A 23,912-nucleotide genomic window follows, 5' to 3' on the forward strand; every position below is an offset into this window, starting at 1 on the left:
CTTATTTTGAAAATTTTTTTTTTTTCAAAAGTGCTTTTCTCAAAAGTACTTTTAGTGAGAAGCAATTTGTGTTTGGCTAATTAATTTGAAAAACACTTCTGGACAGCAATTAGTGTTTGGTCAAGCTTTAAAAAATTGCTTCTAAGTGTATTTTTCAGAAAAGTGTTTCTTAAAAAAATGCTTTTGGAGAGAAGTTATTTTTTTCTGTTTCTCCAAAATTACTTCTGCTTTTCCTCAAATGCACTTTTTTTTTCCTTCTAAAAACTTGACCAAACACCTCAATTTTTGGCCAAAAGTATTTTTGGCAAAAAAAGAAGAAATATTTTTGGCCAAAAAGAAGCTTGACCAAACGGGCTACAAGAAACAAACCCTTTTGAACTATTCAAAGTTACTGCTTTTCTACCCAATGATTAAATATAATGACCAAAAGTCTTGATTTTTTAACTGAATTTTATTTTTAATTTTTATATAATTTATTATAATTGAATTATATTTAATTTGAATCATTCAAATAAGGTAATGATTTATGACATAAAAGCTTCCTTATTTTGTGATCCTAAATATCAAAAAAAAAAAGTTAAATATTAATTTATCTAATGTGAAATCTATTTTTAATGGATAAAATAAACTTTTTAAAATATTCTTCATATGCGATTGAGTTATAAAATAAAATTTAACAAAAGAAAAAAGAAATTACTGTTGATCAGACTTTGGATCATTCCGGTGGTTTTAAATTCCTAACTTTTAGGAAAATAATTTAATGACTATTTTGTCTAGTGTCAAATTTGCTTTTAAAGGGTAAAAAAGGCGGCGATATTTCGCTAAGAACCTTCGTGCTTTTAATATAATATAGATAGATAAAAGCATTGATTTGATGCCCAATGATAGGAAATATAATGAAGAATTAACCCAAATATAATCCATGAAAAAAGAGCTCAAGTTCTCTCCTCAATCAAATGTAACACACCTAGCAGCAACAACAACAACAACTACCCAGTAAAATTCCATATAGTAGGGTCTGAAGAGGGTAATGTGTACGCAGATCTTACCCCTGCTCCGATAGGGGCAGAGAGGCTGTTTCTGATAGACCCTCGGCTCAGAAAGACGAAAATAAAGTAAAAGAGGAGAGAATTCATTAGAAACTCCAATAGAAACCGTAATAGTAACATAAACATAAAAACTGAAAGACGAATGACATACAATAACAGTAACCATAATCTAAGGCCCGAGGCTAAGACAAACATCAAGAATAGTGTGGGTGCAACATAAACTGCAAACCATCTACGACCAACCCTAATCCAACCCCGCCTCACCCCCGAAATGAAGTAATGAGAGCTTTACTACCCCGATCCTACAACCCTAATACTTGACCTCCAGGCCTTCCTATCAAGGGTCATGTCCTCGGAAATGTGCAACCGTGCCATGTCCTGCCTAATCACATCTCTCCAATATTTCTTAGGTCTCCCTCTACCTTTTCTTGTACCTACCACGGCCAACCGCTCATACCTCCTCACCGGTGCATTGACGCTTCTCCTCGGACAGGAAATACTTAAAAAATTTTGAACTTGATGCTTAAAGCCTCAAATACAAGATCAGTTTTCTCTATTCGTAGTATCAAAGTGACCACAAAATAATATCAATCTAAATATTATTTGTTCAATCAGTCAGATTAATCTCTCCTTTTATCTACCTAACTCAATCATTAACATATTCTAAACTTGAAAAATGCAAAATATGAGTCGTTTACATTTTACAATATCAATTATTGGTCAAAGATGTTTAGATGAAAATCAATTTAGGGGGTTATTTGTCGTTCGACCCGATCATATTCAACACGACCCGCCCGTTTGTCACCCCTACCTGAATGGCTTAGGCTTCTAGGAATTGTATTGAATCAAACACTCATTCATCACTTCCCTTATTATTTAATTTGTGCCGAATAGTTCATCGCGTGTATGACCAGTGACGTATGTATGATTTTTTATAAGCGGTGTCACGATTTTAAATAATAATCAAATAATAATTTATTATAATAGCATGTTAAAAAAAATTCGAATTATTTTTATAAAACACAACTCAAGTATATTGATATCAATTTAAATTTTTTGAAATGTATTTAACATAACCTCATTGGAAACATTGCTAAATACTTTGTATATGTAGAACATCAAGTGATCACACAAAAATTCAATATTCGCTCGATTTTGCAAATTGTTCTTAAATCAATTTCAATATTGAGAAAGAAGAAACAAAGAAAAAAATTTATTGCATAAAATATGCAAATGTGATTGTTGATCCATTGATAATTTTAATGCTTAAGAGGTCCATGGTTCAAACCTAAACGCATTTTCTATTACAAAAATGAGGCACAAAGAATTTAAAACAATGAACCACAACATATTTTTTATTACAATTTACTCTCAAAATCGGATAACAATTGAATTTATACACGGTGTTAAGGATACGTGATATAACTTGATACACGTTGAGAAAATAGATTAATACTGAAATTAATGACAGTGAAATAAATGCAAACCAAACAAATTGAACAATCTTAGCCTTGAAGGTTGATCACCCTCGAGTCAAGAAATGTCTCGATCGATGGTAGAACATGGTTAACAAGATAACAAAACTAGAAATGATCAGTATATTGCTTCTTTGATGCGTGTTGCAATGTGTTTTACAAATGATCAGATCTCCCTTTATATAGTAGGGGAACCCCACTCTTGATACAGTTCTATAAAAGGTAAAAAATCTAATGATTTGTTAATTAATCGGCTTCTCCTTGATACGTGTCGAGATTTCTGCCGTGATCTTCAACTGATCGCGGATATTTCGGCCTTCCATTATTTGGCTCGACAAAGTTCCCTCGATCTCGTTCGGTCTCGCAGTCATGAGCTCAACGATTTAACTTCGCGCCTGGGTTCGATATAATCCGGGGTCGAGCTCCGACCCATCACGTTTTGGTCTCGACTGATCATACAATATACGAATCCGATTTCGACCGTATACAATTACAAAAATGAGGCACAAAGAATTTAAAACAAAAGTTGAAGCCACGGTATTTGAACGTGTGAGATCTTTATGAAAATTAAAGCGCCTGTCCAGTCGAGCTACACATCATTTTTTCTGTTGGATTTTAGTTACACATACTTATAAAATTTTTCGTCCAAACGATAGTCACGTGACACCGCTTGGGCTAAAGTAGATTTGCCCCAGTATATGACCAAACGTATATTTGACTCTAGTTGTGTTATTTTGAAAGTTTCCCAGTTCCCAGAGGATGAAGATAAGAACCAGAACTATCTGATTGCCCATATTAATAGTGGTGAATCCGAAATTTTCGCTAAGAACAGTCAAAATATAAAGAAATAATACTCGAAAAGCTAGAAAATTTAATATCTAATATATATGCATAAAAATATTAATTTACTTGCACAGTGTAAACATCTGGCGAAGAAATATCAATTGACTCCTTTAGACAAGGATAGCTCCGCCCTATAAATTATTAGTATAAGTACTTCTTACGTTCATTGTACAAGAATCAACTGTACATCAATTTATGCAACTCTAGATTAAGGAGATGATTAAATAGAATTCTGCTTATAGTGGCAAAAAACAAACGGTTTTAATTATCTCGGTATTAATTATTTCACATTTTTATAGGGATAAAAAACATTACAGTCCCGGAATAACTAGTCCCAGGATTAATTATAATGTAGTTTTCTACCAACCAAACATGAGATAAACTCTTCTTAAATTTAGTCCCGATATTAATTATTTCTTATCCCTCGTACCCAACGTGCCCTCAGATTTTAACTAAGCTTACTTTACTTATTTTTAAATAGTCTACTACGTACGACGCATATGAGAAATTGGTGAAATATCAGTCAAATAGTCAAGATTTGTAGATAGTTGGATTTACTACTAGCATAAATCTTTCACCAAACAACAAAGTCACCATATATATATATATATAATATATACCTTATTTCTAAAAAGAATAAAACTTTCGGCACTTTAGACTGAAAATTCTAAAACCAGAATATCCAGAGAATGTAATTATACAGTTAAGCAAGATGCTTCCTCTATATATATATATATATATATATATATATATATATATATATATATATATATATATATATATATATATATATATATATATATATATATATATATATATATATATATATATATATATATATATATATATATATATATATATATATATATATATATATATATATATATATATATATATATATATATATATATATATATATATATATATATATATATATATATATATATATATATATATATATATATATATATATATATATATATATATATATATATATATATATATATATATATATATATATATATATATATATATATATATATATATATATATATGTATGTGTGTGTGAATTTCACATGCTTTATAGTTTAGGATCGTAGTAAATGATATGCTCATATGAAAAAGATTTAAAAGATTAATTTGTTTTTTGCCGACTCAATAATACAGTCATACCTCCTTATAATATCTCTATATAACAACCATTCACTATAAATGCCAAGTTCTTCTTGGAATCGATTTTTATGTTACGTTATAAAATATTTTCTCTATAACAGCAATTCACTATTGTAACAAAAAAGTATCGGAACAAACGAAATTGTTACGGATAAGTTTGACGGTATATATGTTCATCTTGAAAGGTAAATATGTGTCACAAATAGATAAATGCATAGTATTGAATATTCTCCATTACTTGATCATAAGTACATAACTTATATACAAATTGCTTTGCAACATACTAATTACTTACTAGAGAGGGATTAAAGAATGAGATCAAGAATTAAAACCCTCATTTGCAACTTGGAATATAGTAATTTTTTTCTCCACTAAACAACATTGCAACTTTCCTAACTAATTACAAAATAGAAAAAATAGCAAACTAAAACCAACTTAAATTACTACACAAGAATGGCTTTCTAATTAAAAAAAATGAAACAAAACTTATATTCTTCATAAATATCATCCATTCAAAGCTGCAGCCAAATTTCCAATTTTAATGCCCTTATTAGAACCAATAATATTCTCTCTGCAATAGAAAGAAATTGTTGGCATTGGCACAAATCCAACAGCTCTCTTCTTTGAATAATTAGAAGAATAATTAAAACTATTCTTCTGATAATTATCATTTGATTTAAACTCATTAATTGTTCTCTTATAAGATCCAAACCATTTAGCTTGCATATAAGCAAGTCTTCTCCATGGTGGAACATAAATATCCATTTTTTTCATAGATTTTTTCATAGCTCTGCACATTATTTTCACTATTTGCTTCAATTCTTCTATTTTTCCCACAAATATTTGAGGATAAATTTCGAGTAATGACGTGTAACATGCCGTTGGTCGAGCTATTTCGAATTCTTCTGCTAATGAAATCTCGATTATGTAGCGATTATTGGCCATATTAATGTCGATGTACTCGTAACTTCCTGATGTACGATTTCCAGATTTTTCCCACTTTGATTTGCAGAGACCTGTAAGATTGAATTACAAGAAAACAATTACTATAAGATAAAAGATTTAATTTATATACACCGACTATATAATTTTTACGGTATTTATTTTACTATGTTATAATAGATAATCTCTATTTTTCATGTCACCATGTCCACTTATTACAACAACAACAACAACAATCCAGTAAAATCTCACAGGTGATGGATCGGGGAGGGGGGGGTATTAGTGTGTACGCAGACCTTACCCCTACTCCGATGGAATAGATGTTGTTTCCGATAAATCTTCGGCTCAAGAAAATGAACGAGACAAAGAGAGACAATATATCAGTACCATCAACAGAAACCATAGCAAATCGACTTATTATAAATATAAATAATTATACATGCAATTATCTTTTCTATTGTATTTTAACTTGTTTTAGTATGTATTTGCCTTATTTTCAGGTCATTAATATTATGCAAAATAATTATTCCCCAATTTCAATTTAAATGAAACATTTCACTTATCGAGAGTCAATTTAACTAAATTTTAAAACTAAATTAAATAATGTTCAACTTAGTATTTTAAAATTAAAATTTAAATATTCCAAAATTATACGAAAAGTATTATAAGTCGCAATTTTTCTGGTGTCAATATGATAACAAAAAATATTTAAAAATATTAGTCAAATTTAACACAGTTTAATTGAAACAGAGGAAGTACAGTATTTTTTTTAAATAAAAAAAGTGTTTACCAGCATCAAAACCTCGATCACGTAATCGAGTCATCAACCGCCGTTTAAACTCCGGCGAACTCCGGTCATTCTCTTCAAGCAATACATTTTCCACAGCAACACTAATACTTTTATTCAAATCATCACTTGAATTTTCTTCAATACCTAACAAATTCATCAAATTTTCCTTAATCTCCAACTCATCAAAACAATTCTCACCATTTCCATTAATCTCTTCTAATTTCTCATTCTCATCACTAATAATTATCTCTTCTTCGCCTCTTTCTAAAAACGAATTCACGAGTCCCGATAAATCCGTCAAGCTCGCCGCTGCCGCTGCCGCCGGAGAGTATTCGCTGCCGCTGCTTTCGCAGAGCCTTGCTTTTGCCACCTCATCAAACGCCGCCGCTACTCTCTTAAACTTCACCGGCACGAATCTCGCCATTTTCTTCTAATCAAATATTTTTTTTCTTAAATGATTGAATTTAAAGACGAAATCAAATATTTATGATGATTCTGTTATGTCGCTATAATGGAGAAAAAATGTTCACAGAGAAGAAACCACTAACCATTAATGGAGTTTTTTGAAAGTAAAGATGAAGACATTATGATGATTATGAATCGTGTAGATATATATAAGTAATTTGGTAACGATAAGTATAATTTTTGGGTTCTGTGTAGTATTCGAATAGATTCGTATTTTTACGGTAATTTGGGTTAAAGTTTATGATTCAATGTATGTAGACATAAAATAAGAGTAAGTTCTTTTGCTTCGCTAAATGATCATTTAAGGAGTATCATTTTTTACTCGTGTCAGAAACTATTTACATTTAGTATCGATAAAAGTGTATAAATTTTGTATAATTTTTATAGAAGAATTAATCCAAATAGCCGCCCACCTAATCGCTTAAACTAAAAATAGCCGGTTAAGGCATATACATGCATAATTTATGTGTTATATGTGTATAATTGTGTATAATCAATGTATAATCTATGTAAGTGGCTAGAAATATTAAACAGTGAATATGACCGGCTATTTGTGTAAAGATCCAATTTTTATATATAACATACTTAATGTATATATATACAAAAAATATATATTTTTAATCTATTATTTTGAGAGCGGCTATACAGTGTCATTTCCCAAAAGAAATTAACATTTAAATAAAAGTTTAAACTTGGTGTTTATGATAAAAATTTACGCACCTTTTCAAAATACTATTTCTCAGCTAACAAAATCACAGTACAATTTTTTATTTCATTAATTAATTAATATTTGTGAATAGAACAGCTAATATTGCCTTTTAACTTATTTGTACCTTATCGTACACTTATATATAACAATTTCAAAAGTATTTTAATAATTACATAAGAATGTGGTTATTAAAAACCTGGCTTAGAATTCTTAGATATCGATTAAACTTTGAATATATTTACAAAGTTTTGATGTAAATATTATATTTCTGAACCACCTGATCTTAATTAGTCGAAGCATGAATCTAATACTTGTTTGTTGATACATAAGATTAAAAAAAAAAAAATTACCTACACCAACTTGTTGATATTTGTACCTTAATCAATTGTGCAAATAGTAGGAGTAACTTACTTTTATAAATCGAAAATCAATAAAATAATTATTATATCATGGGTCGGACATGATAAAAATAAATTCCATTTTTTCCGCTTTACTTTACTATTTTGTATTTATTAATTACTATTATTTTTTACTCACAATCATCACGTGAATCAACTTTTTGCTTTTGTTACAAAGTATGTATGTCCTGTAAAATTAGTATATTTTTGACTTGTTCAAAATTCACGAGTGGTCAAAATGACACCATAGGTATACAAATATGTTTTCACTATTGATCACCTATTGTTTTAAGATTGAGATGGCTATGACTTAAAGGGACCAAGTGGAAAATGTTAATCGTTTGTGTTTTCTTAATTACAACAATCTGATGATATCATGGAAATAATTTGAAAAGAATAATTAAGTAAAAAGTAGTAGTCATTTGGTAACATAAAAATGTCTCCATTATTGCCCACTATTCTTAGAAATCGTTTCAAGCATTATACGAGTTAATTTCATTAGCACCTTGGTTTTGATGGAGTGAATATGATCCCTCCTTCCTTAATTAGTTGTCTCGAACTTTTTAGCTTTGGATATAGAAGAAATGTAGGATAAGACTGCGTACAATAGATCCTTGTGGTTCAGCCCTTCCCCGAATCCCGCACATAGCGAGAGCTTAATGCACCGGACTGCCTTTTGAATATGGAAGAAATCCTGGTAGCTAGGAAGCGCTTCCCTTTATAATAGGACTCATGCAACGCGAATGCGAACTAGTTGGAGTAGAGGTGGAGCCAATATTTAAAGCTTATGGGTTCAGAATTCTAAATCTTTTAAATTATTAGATTATAAATTAATAATTTATATATATTCAATGAATTTCGTATGACAAATACATGATTTGGATTAAAGTTCCTGACTTCAGTCGAACCCATTGTTTCTATTTTCGCTGCACCTCTGAGTCAGAGGCCCCAATACAAATATCATACCGGGTGGAAAACAAAAAAACGTTAAGTTCATTATGCACGAGTGTATTTGCCTAAAACCCCTATATTGTATTGTCACATATGCGGAAATTTGAAGCCGTAATGTTTGTACTGAGATAGCAATTGACTCCCTTTTGTCTTTCCTTTTTATTTTTCCTAATTATAGAGAGGCAAGTTCAATGAACTTGAAATTCCGTCTAGATACGTTGAATCTCAAGTCATGATAAAGCTAAGCTCCTTTCTCCACTTATAGTTTCGTGATATAGTAGAAAAACATATACTCCGAACAAATCCTCGACCTCCATACCTTCCTATCAAGGGTTATGTCCTCGGTCAGCTGAAGTTGCGCCATGTCTTGTCTAATCACATATCCCCGTCTCTTCTTTGGCCTACCTCTATCTCTCTGTCGACCCTACTATGTCAACCTCTCACACCTCCTCACCGGGGCATCTGTGCTCCTCCTCACATGACCAAACCACCTAAGCCGCGCTTCCAACATCTTGTCCTCAATAGGAGCCACACGTACCTTGTCGCGAATAACCTCATTTTTTTATTCTATCTAACCTGGTGTGCCCGCACATCCATCTTAATATTCCCATCTCTGCTACCTTCATCTTCTGGACATGAACGATCTTGACTGGCCAACACCCAGCCCCATACAACATCTTTGGTATGACCACAACTCTGTAGAACTTATCTTTAAGTTTCGGTGGCACCTTGTTGTCACACAAAATACCGGAAATGAGTCTCCATTTCATCCATCCTATCCCAATACGATGTGCGGCATCTTCATCAATCTCCCCATCCTTCTGAATAATAAACCCAAGGTACTTAAAACTTCCTCTCCTAGGGATGGACTATGAGTCCAACCTCACCTCTCCTTCCCCTCCTTGAGTGTCGCCACTGAATTTACACTTCAAGTATTCTGTCTTGGTCTTGCTCAACTTGAAACCTTTAGACTCCAATATCTGCCTCCATACCTCTAATTCCATCAGTAGCATAGTATTCCTGCCCCTTTTCCCTTTTCGATGAATTTTTCATTTAAAAATAATAATTATATAATACAAAATATTTTGGTGCTTATGTACATTATCTAGCTTTATGGTGGATATTTTTCATCCAGCAGCTGTTGTACCAGCAAGTTAGATCCCACAAAATAATAGTGTACTGCTTTTGTAGATCATAACCTAGTAGTTTTTTCTGGTTAAAGTCCAAAATGTACTCAAAAATTTGATTTTAGAAATCATTAAAGTTACATGAGGAAGGGGGGGGGGGGGGACTATTATGTGCGTTAAGAAAATATAGACCTGATGTAAATGATAATGTGGCTAAAATAATACAATACATAGTAAACATTACAATAAGCTTGCAATGAGAGATTTATTGTCACGAGATATTGATGATCATGTGGTGCCTATTTAAACAATCTAAAGCCTTGGCGTGCAAGTAAACCTTGTAGAAAAATGGATAGAAAAGGTAACCTATAGACTTAAGCGACCAGCTCGATAAAAAGCTAACACCATATTTCATGTGAATCGGTTTTACTTAAAGAATATAGTTTACTCATAGAGAGAAAATCACTTTTAATCTGCGACGAAACTATTTATATTCGGTAGTCGCGAAGGTATATAAAATTTATATACTTTTTGTATATAATATACATAAATATACATATATACAAAAAATATATATTTTTTCGATTATTATTCTGAGAGATTATACAATGTTATTTTCCATTATTCTAACACAAGAATCAAAGTTTTTCTCCTCTGCAAAGCTATCAACGCTTTATTCAAGATCTTTAGCAGTCGATCGTTCATTCTCCCTCTCCGATGGCTTTCGAAAGCTCGACATGAAAGAATAAAAAAAATAGGAAAAAATATGTACGAAATGAGTGTCATTAAGTTGATAAAAAGTTTGGGCCATCACCATGTGGTCCAATCTTTTTCTGGACAATCTTATGGTAAAAATTTTACGGGGCGCCCTATTTGATTCCCCATTTAATGTGTACCCAAATTTTATTTATTTTTAATTAGTACCCAAAGTACAGACAATTTCAGGCTTTTTTCTCCTCCTCCTCCTCCTTCTTTGTGAAAATAAAGGTGACGGTAAATTTATATGGTGTTTATAAATATATTGTCACGCCCCGAACCTAGGGACGAGACTGGCACCCGGTGCCTCACCTATCCTTGCGTACTAACTAAGGGACTCTGAACATATGATGTCATATTTTGGACATGGACCACATTGCAAGACAACTATGAATGCTGACTAAATATCAATATAAAACTGGCCCGACAAGGCCGTTATAATTACTACAGCTGACAAACCAACCAAATATACATACAAGGCCTACAAGCCCAACATGCTGCACTAACTGACAGGATATGTCTACAAGCCTCTACTGGTGGATACACTGTGATCGGAACGACTCCTCGACCTACACATAACATATATACATATCTACACAAGATGCACATAAAGCTCTAGACCCGACAACTCCGAAGGGCATAGAGCTTACCGATCAAGCTGAACTCGGGCTACACTTAATGAGGAGGTTTACCCATCTATCTGTCTGAACCTGCACGCATAAAATGCAGCATCCCCAGAAAAAGGGACGTTAGTACGAAATAATGTACTGAGTATGTAAGACAATATACTGAAAGTTGAAACTGAACTAATAATATAATAACTGAAAGTAACTTGGAGTCAAAGATAATCTGAAGATATGCTTACCTGCTGATACTGACTCAATTCTCTCAATATAGTAAGTAAAATAGTTGTCCGGCCCTATAAGGCTCGGTATATATATAACTTATCTGCCGTAGTAGGCTCGCTCATAGGCGCTCGGCCATACTAGGCGCTGTATCTCGACCGACTGGGCTCACTCATAGGCGCTCGGCCACAGTAGGCTCTGTATATAACTTACCATCTGATCAGAGGTTGCCCAATAGGGTCCTGCCCATCGATTATAACTCAATGGTAATGAAAATACTGTAATACTGTATATATAGTCTCTTTGTTCTCTTGACTGGAAGAAGACAATACTCAATTGAATATGAAGTCCTGATAAGGGAAAATACTGTAACTTACGAGACTAGGAAATATACATAAATTCAGGAATATGAATTTCTCTTTATGCCTCGTTATCAAACTCGTGTAATTACGAGATCATGCCAAAATAAAAGAAGCGCTTAGCCTTAACATACCTGAGTCGATTCGCTTGACAATTCTCCCAACACATGTCAATTGCGAAAACATGTAACGACGGATCAATGTAGGGAAAAAATCAGTATGATATTCTTGAGAAAGATTGCACCGTACTCCCTTAGAATTGTAAAATCCCGTTGCATCCTCTTTGGCTATAATTTCAGCTTTCAAATTATTCCACGCCACTTAAATGAAGATGTGTCTTCCTGGTGATTATAAGGAAGAACCACATACAGTTTATGTACAAAAAGAGGCATAATGAGCATAAGAAATCTGAAGGTAATTTGCCTCTATGAGATACATGATTTGTGCGATTCTCTCTTACCAAGAAAATATAGGTTTTAAGAGCACATCCATGACAGTACTTGGTTAAATACTTGTTGTCTAATGAACAAGAATGTTCTAGCCATATCAAAGAAAGTAAAATAGAAAATTTGAATCAACTTTTACCAAAGCAGAAAACCCAAAACTCCACTTACATTTTTGGACGTTGGTGGAGTCCTTTTGATGCATAAATGTTTTGTATACAACAAATTAGGCTGCCACCTATTTAGCCAAGACTAAGAGTCATATGGTTGGTGTAGTGGCTTGCTACCACATTTTGGTGGGTTTAAGCACTATCCAAATTTTATCCACCCATTTCTTTAATTACATGGTTAATCTTCCACCAAAAATTCATAATTAACCAAATATTCACATAATTAAGAATTATCTCAATTTACTCAAAATACTATTCACTTTTAATACACTTTATACACCTTACTATTATGGTCATGTGGTACCTTGTATGACACTGGTTCATAAATACCAGATATTTTAGCTTGGGCCGTATTTTATCCCAAAATACCAAATTTCGACGAAAGTTATTTTTTTTGATTTGCTTACCCTCCCACCTTCACGAATTTACTCATTACTTATTTGAAATAGCATAATGTTTGTAACCTCAAAATAATCTCATTCCCGAACTTGCGTCGATAAACTTATGACAAAACTTTAACGTCCGAAAATGCGGGATGTAACATCTCATTTCCGAGCTTTCATCAATTTATTTCTGGCGTACATCCATGTACAAAAATATGGGGTATAACATATATTAAGGTAGTTTATTGAGTTTTACAGTAGTGAGCTGTTGTGGTACTTTATTTTTTACTACTGCACAAGGTTTCTTCTTCTTCTTCTTCTTCTTCTTCTTCTTCTTCTTCTTCTTCTTCTTCTTCTTCTTCTTCTTCTTCTTCTTCTTCTTCTTCTTCTTCTTCTTAATTCCAAAATTAATTTGTTAAATTTATTGTTATTTTGATAAATTGATAATTGGGATTTATTTTTGAAGATAATTGGAGGTTATGTTTCAAATTTGAGCTCGTTTGGAATAGATTTAGATATTAAATCATGTATTGAAAAATGCCAAAAATGACGAATGGTCATGGAGAAGCATTGACTATGGTTCATTAGGTCGTTTCTAATGGGCCAATAAATTTTTAGGCAATTCATGGCCGGTCCCCTAAATTCATGATGGCATGGAAATTAGTATACGAAAAATCGAAAATGGTGCTGAATTCCTGTTTTATGGCCTAAAATGCCAAAAAATGAGGAACAGTCATGGAGAAGTAATGATTATTTTTCATTAGTTCATTTCTGATGGATCCACAAAATTTTAGGCGACTCGGGGCCAGTTCTCTTAATTCATGAAGTCAGCATGGACATTAGCACACAAAATATCGAAAACTATGTTGAATTCCTATTTTATGGCCCTAAAATACCAAAATATGAGGAACGGTCATGGAGAAGAAATTACTATATTTCATTTGTCCTTTATGATGGGTCCATAAAATTTTAGGCAACTCGGCCTGTTGCCCGAATTCATGAAGATGGCATGGACATTAGCACACGAAAAATCGAAAATCGTGTTGAATTCTTGTTTTATGGCCCTGTAACACCAAAAAACGAGTAGCTGTCATGGAGAAGTAATGACCATTATTCATTACGTTGTTTCTGATAGGCCCACAAGATTTTAGGACATTCGAGGCCGGTCGCCCGAATTCATGAACATTACGTAGACTTTAATCGTGCCGAAGTCTTATTTTATGGCCCTAAGATGCTAAAAAATGAGGAACAATCATGGCGAAGTAATGACTATTGTTTATTAGGTCATTTCTAATAGGCCCATAAATTGTAGACGATTCGGGGCTGGTCCATGAAGATGGAGTGGATATTAGCACTTGAAAAATCGGAAATAGTGCTGAATTCCTATTTTGTGGTCCTAAAACGCAAAAAAATAAATTTTTTATGGAAAAGCAATAAGTATTATTCATTAGGTTGTTTCTTATTGGTCCATTAAATTTTAGGCGATTCAAGGTCGGTCACATAAATTAATGAAGATGGCATTAATAATAGCATACGAAAAATCAAAAATCATGCCAAATTCTTGTTTTATGGCCCTAAAATCTCAAAAATCGAGGAACTATCATGGAGAAGCAATGACTATTATTCATTATGCGATTGGTCACCCGTATTGATGAACATGATGTGGACATTAGCACAAGAAAATTCGAAAAAATAGATATCGTGCTAAATTCTTATATTATGGCCCTAAAACGCCAAAAAATAAGAAACGATCATGAAGAAGCAATGACTATTGTTCTTTAGGTCGTTTTTGATGGGCACACAATATTTTAAGTGATTCGGGGCTGGAAGTCCGAATTCATGAAGATAACGTGGACATTAGCATACAAAAAATCAGATCGTACTAAATTCCTATTTTATGGCCCTAAAACGCCAAAAAATGAGGAACGGTCATTGAGAAGTAATGATTATTGTTCATTGGATCATTTTTATGGGCCCACAAATTTTAGGTGATTTAGGGCGGTCGCCCAAATTCATGAAGATAGCGAGAACATTAGCGCACGAAAAATTGAAAATCGTGTTGAATTCCTGGTTTTATGGCCCTAAAACGCCAAGAAATGAGGAATGGTGAGGGAAACACAATGGCTATTGTTTATTAGGTCATTTTTGTCGGCCCACAAAATTTTAGGCGATTCGGGGCCCGTCGCTCGAATTCTTGAAGATGGCGCGGACATTAGCACACGACAAAATCAAAAATCATATTGAATTCCTGTTTTAAGGACCTAAAACGCCAAAAAAGAGAAATGATCATGGAGAAGCAATATTGTTCGTTGGGTCATTTCTGATGGGCCCACAAAATTTTAGGCGATTCAGGGCCGGTCGCCTGAATTCATTATGATGGCGTGGAATTTGCACACGAAAAATCAGAAAATTGTGTTGTATTCCTCTTTTATGGCTCTAAAACGCCAAAAAAATGAGGAACGATCTTGGAGAAGTAACGACTATTTTTCATTAGATCATTTCTGATGGGCTCACAAAATTTTAGGCGATTCAGGACCGGTCTCCGTAATTCATGAAGATAGCGTGAACATTAGCACACGAAAAATCAAAAATCATGCTGAATTCCCGTTTTATAGCCCTAAAACTCAAAAATACGAGGAACGATGGCGTGGATTGTAACACACAAAAAATCAAAAATCTTGCTGAATTCTTATTTTATGGCCCTAAAATGGTAAAAAATGAGTAACTAACATGAGAAGCAATGACTATTGTTCATTGGTTGTTTCTGATGGGCTCACAAAATTTTAGGCAACTCGGAGCCGGTCGCGTGAATTCATGAAGATGGTGTGGACATTAGCATACGAAAAAAATCGAAAATCATGTTGAATTCCAGTTTTATCGCCCTAAAATGCCAAAAACGATAAACGATCATGGAGAAGCAGCGAGAATTATCCATTAGGTTATATCTGATGAGCCCTCAAAATTTTAGCCGATTCAAGGCCGGTAGCCGAATTCATGATGATGACGTGGACATTATCACAAGAAAATTAAAAAACATGGCGAATTCCAGTTTTGTAGCCCTAAAATGCCAAACCTAAGTAACAGTCATGGAAAAGCAATGTACTATTGCTCATAAGATCATTTCTGATAGGCCCACAAAATTTAGGAAATTCGGTGTCGGTTGCCTGAATTCATGAAAATGGCATTGACTTTAGCACACGAAAAATCGAAAATCGTGCTAAATTCCTGTTTTATGACCCCGAAAGGCCAAAATAAAGGACTCGTGGAGAAGATATTACTATGGTTCATTAGGCCATTTCTGATGGGCCCATAAAATTTTAGGCGGTTCGGGGCTAGCTGCCCGAAAATTCATGAAGATGACATGGAAATTAATACACGAAAAATAAAAAATGTGTTGAATTTATTTTTAATGACCTTAAAATGCCAAAAAATAAGGAACATATATGGAGAAGCAATGACTTTTGGTCATAAGGTTGTTTCTGATGGGCCTACAAAATTTAGGCAATTCAGTGTCGGTCGCCAGAATTCATGATGATGGCATTGACATTAGCACATGAAAAATTAAAAATGATGCTAAATTCCTGTTTTATGGCCCCAAAAAACAAAAAAAACGAGGATTCATGGAGAAGCAATGACTATTGTGCATTAGATCATTTTTGATTGACCCATAAAATTTGAGAATCGAACGAAATTCTAATTTTATGACCCTAAAGCGCCAAAAAATAAGGAAAGATCATGGCGAGGCAGTGACTATTGTTCCTTAGTTCGTTTTTTATGGACAGAAAATTTTTTAGACGATTTGGGTCTGGTGGCCTAGGTCTATGCAGATAGCATGGGCACACTAAAATCTAGGAATCGCGTGAATTTCTAATTTTATGGCCCTAAAACACAAAAAACGAGAAATAGTCATGCGCGAGGCGGTGACTATTGTCCCTTAGGTCATTTTTGATAGGCCGACAAAATTTTAGGTGATCCAGGTCTAGTGACCCGGGCACATGCAGATGGCGTGGGCTTCACAAAAATCTAGGAATCAGGCAAAATTACTGTTTTATGGCCCTAAAACTCTAAAAAATGAGAAACAGTCATTGTGAGGCAGTAACTATTACTCCTTAAGCCGTGTTTAATGGGCAAATTTTTTTTTAGGCGATCCGGGTCTTGTGGCCCGTGCCCATGCGACGTCATTGACTATTGCACACGAAAATCTAGAAATCGGGTAGAATTCTAATTTTATGACCCTAAAATACAAAAAAACGAGTAACGGCCATGGCGGGACGGTGATTACTTTTCCTTAGGACATTTTTATCGGCCGGAAAACTTTAGGTGATCGGGGTCGGGCCCATGCAAAAGGTGTGAGGTATAGCATACGAAAATTTGGGAATCGGGCAGAATTCCAGTTTTATGGCCCTAAAAGACCAAAAAATGAGTAACGGTCATGGCGAGGTGGTGATTATTGTTCCTTAAGATATTTTTATGGACCCACAAAATTTTAGATGATCAGGGTCCGATGGCCCGGGCCCATGCAGAAGGCATGAGCTATATCACACGAAAATCTGGGAATCGGCCGCAATTGCAAAAAAATGAGTAATGATCATGGCGAGGCGATGACTATTGTTTCTTAGGATGTCTTTGATTAGCCGGAAATTTTTTAGGTGATCCGGGTATGGTTGCCCGGGCCCATTTAGAAGACATGGGCTATAACACACAAAATCTGAGAATCGGGTAGAATTCCAACTTTATGGCCCTAAAACATTGAAAAACAAATAACGGTTATGGAGAGGCGGTGTCTATTATTTCATAGGATATTTTTTATGGGATGGTAAATTTTAGGTGATCTGGATTCGGTGGCCCGTCCCATGTAGAAGGTATGGGCTATAGCACATGAAAATCTAAGAAATAGGCGGAATTCTAGTTTTATGGCCCTAAAACATCAAAAAAGAGTAACGGTTATGGCGAGGTGGTGACTAGTGTTCCTTAGGATTTTTTTATGGCCCAGAATTTTTTTGGGTGATCCGGGTTTGGTGGCCCGAGCCCATGCAGAAGGTGTGGGCTTTAGCACACGAAAATCTGGGAATCAGGTAGAATTCTAGTTTTATGGCCCTAAAATGCCAAAAAATGAGTAACAGACATGGCAAGGCGGTGACTATTGTTCCTTAAGACTTTTTGATTGTCAGACAAAATTTTAGGTGATCCGGGTCCGATGACCCGCGTCCATGAAGAAGGTATGGGCTTTAGCACACGAAAATCAGGGAATCGGGTGAAATTCCAATTTGGTGGCCCTAAAATACAAAATAAAAAGAGTAACAATTATGGCGATGCGGTGACTATTATGCCTAGGACGTCTTTGATGGCTGACAAAATTTTAGGCGATTCGGATATGGTGGTCCGGGCCCATGCAGAAAACATGGGCTATAACACATGAAAATCTGGGAATCAGACGAAATTACAGTTTTATGGCCCTAAAACGCCAAAAATGAATAACGGTCATGGCGAGGCGATAACTATTGTTCCTTATGATATTTTTGATAGGACAGTGAAATTTTAGGCAATTCGGGTCCAGTGGCACGGGCCCATGCAAAAGGCATGGGCTATATAGGAATCGAGCGAAATTCTAGTTTTATGGCCCTAAAACGCCAAAAACAAGAAACAGTCATGGCGAGGCGGTGACTATTGTTCCTTAGGACATTTTTGATGGGCCGATGCAATTTTAGGCGATTCGGGTCCGGTGGCCTTGGCCCATGCAGAAGGCGTGAGAATAGGGCAGAATTCCAGTTTTATGGCCCTACTCCTCTTTAGGTCGTTTTATGGACTATAGTAGAAGAAATCTAGGAATCATCTTGAATTCCTATTTTATGACCCTAAAACGAGGAACAATCATCATGAAGCAATGACTATTATTCGTTAGGTCATTTTCTTATGGGCTCAAAAATTTTTAGGAGAGTCAGGGCCGGTCGCTTGAATTCACGTAGATGACGTGGACTATAGCACACTAAAATTTGGGATGTAGACATGTGATTTTTGATCGTCCCCAAGATTTTACATATTTTTAGCGTAAAATATTTAGTTTAGGTTTACTATCGTTATTTTAAATAGTTTTGATTCTTTTACTTTATTTTATCACAAAAAATAAAATAAATATTTTCATCTTTAGGTTAAAGTCAATTAGTATATTTATATTTATAGTATTATAATATTTGAAAATACAAAAAAATTAGTTCCACTCGTAGTATTTAGTTTTATATTAGTCAATTTTAATTTAGAATGATTTTTATATTTTTATAGATACATTATATTATTTGGTCTTTTTAGCCTAAGTTCAAACCCAAAAGACATGGTCCAACCCAATTACCCTTAGCCCATTCCTCCCAGCCCATTAGCCCTTTTAAGTGCAAGATTTAATCCTAGCTATCTATTTCCTTCTAATCCATTGGTCATCATCCCTTCCCACCTCCATATAAAATACCCAATTATAGAAACCTTCCCCTAAAAAAAAATTTGCAATTCCTAGATCTAGCTATCACACAAAATCGATAGCCTCAACTCCAATTCCAAAATTGGAGAGCCATCACCTCAAAACCTTTAACAACAGACAATGCCAAATTCCTTTAACTTGAAAGCTGATCTTCTTCTTAAAGCAAAAATTACCATAGCCATTTTTACTTTCGAAAGCTAACAGAGATCAGCAAAAGAAAGACAAAAAAAAAGAGATTCATTTGATAAGAAAAACCAGCCTTTTCCCCTTTGGAATACAAGATTTCTCTCAATCTTTGAGAGCAACAACAACCATCTCCGGCCATCTCGCCGGAATCTGAATCCTCACGCCTTTTTACTGCCCAGAAACAACCATCGAACCAGCAGCAAAATCAGCTGCAAACAGTTCCGAAATTACCAAATCGAGGTCGTTGGTAAGTGTTCCGGTCGAGAGCTGATTAATCTCCAATTTGGTTGTAATTTAACTCAAATTCAATACACATGTCTATTCTATTCCCATCTACTCCTTCAAAATTGATAGTGATTGCAGCTCATGTCTGGTTTTGATTTATGAATGCTTCATGCTTTGAATGTGGTTATATGTATTCGAGTGGTGCATGTTTCAAAGTTTGGCGTGAGGTTATGCTCTCTAAGACCTTTTGAAAGTGTGAGGCGTTGGGTTAAATAGAAAGAATTAACTGTTTAGATAGCCCTTTGTTTTGCTTGAAAATGAATATCCCTTGAAATGATGGCTTCGTTATTGGATTTTGTGACGAGAGTATTTGTTAACTATTCCTTGGTAATTTCGTTTTGTAACAAGAATTAAAAAATTAGTTTCCTAATTTTTGTTTAGCGTCAATTGAATGGGAGTGGCCTATTAGTAGCTATAGGAATTTTACTTGCCGACTAAAAATGGGATTCAGAATTGTTTTCCTATTTTGTGTTGGGTTTAGCTTTGGTGCAAGGCCCAAAACCAATATCTTGAGTTACAGAACTTAAGAATGAGTCCTCTAAGCTTATAATCCGAAACTTAGGAAAATACTTATGAACATCATAGCTTGCTTTAGGCGCGATTAATAAATTATCGTGGCTATGGGTACGGTTCCCGTGACATAGTTGCGATGCCTAATTCCAAATTCGGGTGTGCACTTCATGTGACCCAACTCCAAATCTTAGCAACGTTAAATAAAATGTGTCTCGGACTGCGGGTGCATTTCATGTGGCGTGGTCCAAAGATGTATTTTAGATGACGTTGAAGTCTTCCCTAAAATACTTGAAAGCGGTTAATAAGTTAAAAATTGTAGCATAGGTTTAAAACATGTATTAAAATCAGATAATAGGCCAATTATAATAGTTTAAGCGACCGTGCTAGAACCACGGAATCCGGGGGTGCCTAACACCTTCCTTCGGGTTAACAGAATTCCTTATTCAGAATTTCTGTTCGCGGACTGTAAAACAGAGTTAATCTTTTCCTCGATTCGGGATTTGAACCGGTGACTTGGGACACCATAAAATTATTCCAAGTGGCGACTCTGAATCTCTAATAAATAAATCTCGTTTCGATTGTCACTTAAATTGGAAAAACTCTCTTATACCCTTTTCGGGGTGTAGGAAAAAAGGAGGTATGACAGCTCTGGCGACTCTATTGGGGAAAAGAACCCAGAATCTCTAGTTCAGGGTTCAGAATTCGAGCTTAGATGAATTGTTATAGTTGGCTTCATTTATTATCTGATTTTGTTACATGTTTGGGCCTAATGTGCTAAATGTTGCTTTACCGCTTTGATATTCTGTGAATTGTATATAAACTGCTACGAAACCCTTCCTTTCTCTAAGTCTTCTAAATCACGGAGAAGGGTGCACTTCGTGTGACTTCTCTTCTGTTAGAGTCATATCCCATTTTAGAACGAGACTCGGACAAGTTGCAAAGCTGGTGAAGCTTCTGGATTCCTGGTATGCTGCCCCCCGGCTCGAGTTGTCCGCTCGGGTAAGCCAGGTCTAGAACTATAAACCCGGGATTTAAACCTAGTATAACAAGGCCTCATGTCGGATCCCTAGTAGGAACGTTTGTTCGCATCGCATGCATTTGATTTTGGAGACTCAACACAAGGGTTGGGTCCGTCTAGGACAAGTGTACCCGAATTAAAATACCATCCTGATGCATCCTACGTGCTACTTGCGTATCTATCTGTTTCGGCTTGCATGTTGACTGGCTTCTAGAATAGGGAAAGAAAATGAAAAAAAGGAAAGAAAAAAGGGAAAATCAAAAAAAGAGAAGAAATCAAGAGTGAGAAGTAGGTATTTGAATTATCCTGAAACTCTGTCGAAATTTTGAAAAAAGAGGAAAAGTCCTTTCAAAATAAGTCAATTTCTGTTCCGTCAAAACAGGGCGAACTACATGGGTCTGATTCTCACCGGATGTGAGATACGTAGGAAAACCTCATCGGTTCCGGCCCACAATTTTCAAAAATCCAAAAATATGTTCCTTTACTTCCTTCTTTAGAAAAGTCTTTCTTCGTGCCCACAATTTTCAAAAAATCCAAAAATATTTTCATTTTTCTTTAGAAGTTCACCTTTCGAAAATTGAAAAGAAAAATTCAAGATTCAAAAATAATTTCTTTTCTCCTTGGAAGTCTTTCCTTCATAAATCCCAAAATAAAAGTCCAAAAAAATCCAAAAATATTTCCTTTTTTCTTTAAAAGTTTTTCTTTCGAAATTTCCAGAAAAAGAAGTTAAAATTTAGAAAAAAATTTCTCTTCTTTAGACGTCTTTCTTTTCAAAAATTCTTTTTTTTTTTAAAAAAAAACAAACAAATCTAAATCCAAAAATATTTTCTTTCTTCTTTATAAGTTTTTCTTTCGGAAATTAAAAAAATATCAAAAAAAATAAAAAAAAGAGTTAGTTTATTTACTTTATTCCCAATCTTCCCGAACTACGCAAGATCTGATTCATGTTCCCACATTATACGTAGGCAACCCACATCAGGTTCAATCACCATTAAAAAAAATGAAGAAATGAAAAATATTGATAATAATAAGGACCGACTGAGTCCATTCTAACATGTTTTGTTTTGAATTGTGAAGAAAGTTGAGGTGGTCGGTTTGTGGTAAGCTGGAAACACAAAATCCAAGGAAAAATGATAACTAACATCGAAGCTGTTACAAGTGCTCAAGAGAATCAGGGTCAGAGGGTTCAACAAGAGTCTACTGTTTTTGAGAAAAATAGAATACTAAAACAGCAAATGACCGAAATGTGTCAAGCATGGGCCAGTGGTCAAGGACAACCTCGTCATGAGTCACAATTTGCTACACAGCAAGAGCAGTACCACTCTCCTGAGTACCACTCGTACTCGTTTGATCTTCCTGCAAACATTGAGAAGCCTGCCCGAAAGATGGTACAGTAAGAAATGACCCAAAGAGTGAAAAGCTTAGAACAACGGTTGAAAAGTATGCAAGAGTTGGCAGGTCAAAAGAGTGTTGCCTTTAAAGATCTATGTATGTTCCCCGATGTCCACTTGCCACCTGGTTTCAAGACTCCAAATTTGAAAAATATGATGGGCATGGAGATCCCATAGCACACCTGAAAAGGTATTGCAATTAACTGAGAGGTGCGGGAAGAAATGAAGAATTGTTGATGGCTTATTTCGGGAAAAGCCTCACGGGAGTAGCCTCCGAATAGTTTGTGGATCAAGACACGTGTCACTGGTATGTCTGGGATGACATGGCACAGGCCTTTGTCAAACAGTTCCAATACAATATTGACATTGCCCCAGACCGCAATTCCCTTTCAAACTTGAAGAAGAAACCAATTGAAAGTTTCAGTGAATATGCCATTAAATGGAGAGAGCAAGTGGCCAGAGTTAAGCCACCCATGGATGAGCACGAGTTAATCACTGTCTTCCTTCAGGATCAAGAGCTAGATTATTTTCAAAACATGATGTCCGTAGTGGGTAAATCCTTCTCGGAAGCAATCAAAATGGGGGAAATGATTGAGAATGGTCTTAAGACAAGCAAAATTATAAGTCAAGCAATTCTCAAAGCCGTAACTCAGGCTGTCTCGATTGAATCCGATAATTTTAGTGGCACGAATGAGAAGCACGAAGAAATCATGATGACATCAGGGTCGAGAAGAGGTACCAGGAGAACATCTCAAAGGCATGAGCAACCTCCTCAAGTTTTCCATGACTCCCCTGAGCAGTATTATCCACCTCAGAACCCTCAATACTCTGTCGCTCAACCTCAGTATGTTGTCCAGCCACCAAAACACCCCAGAAGGCGAGCACGAGCATCACGAAATCTCCAACAGCCTCCACAAAATTTTCAAATGCCCTATAACCCACATCCAAGCTAGAGGTATAAAGGGGAACAAAGGCTGAAAGATAATTTTACACCAATAGAAGAGTCCTATGCAAGCTTATTTGAGAAGTTAAAGCATTATGACATGATTGCACCTATTCCTCCAAATCATGTGGACCCACGTGCGAGAAACTTTGTCCCTTCTAAAAGGTGTGAGTACCATTCCAATGCCCAAGGGCACAACGTTGAAAACTATCGGGATTTGAAAAGAGAA

General features: G+C 34.9%; 1 protein-coding gene across 2 annotated transcripts; it reads right to left on the reverse strand.

Moving 5' to 3' along the window:
• Positions 1-4,735: 4,735 nt before the first annotated feature.
• On the reverse strand, positions 4,736-6,860 carry LOC107819115 (uncharacterized). Of its 2 annotated transcripts, none has more exons than XR_001655629.2 (2): positions 5,784-6,266; positions 4,736-5,556 (listed from the first exon to the last, which is right to left on the reverse strand). XR_001655629.2 is itself a non-coding variant. In XM_016645198.2 (2 exons), the coding sequence occupies exons 1-2, from the start codon at positions 6,694-6,696 to the stop codon at positions 5,045-5,047; spliced, it is 936 nt and encodes a 311-aa protein (XP_016500684.1). In that variant the 5' UTR covers positions 6,697-6,860; the 3' UTR covers positions 4,736-5,044. The 2 variants fall into 2 exon arrangements, 1 of the variants encoding a protein (XP_016500684.1); XM_016645198.2 differs by lacking the exon at positions 5,784-6,266 and adding an exon at positions 6,273-6,860.
• Between the last annotated feature and the right edge of the window lie 17,052 nt (positions 6,861-23,912).

Source organism: Nicotiana tabacum, chromosome 13 (genome assembly GCF_000715075.1).
Source record: "Nicotiana tabacum cultivar K326 chromosome 13, ASM71507v2, whole genome shotgun sequence".
Taxonomy (NCBI): Eukaryota; Viridiplantae; Streptophyta; class Magnoliopsida; order Solanales; family Solanaceae; genus Nicotiana; species Nicotiana tabacum.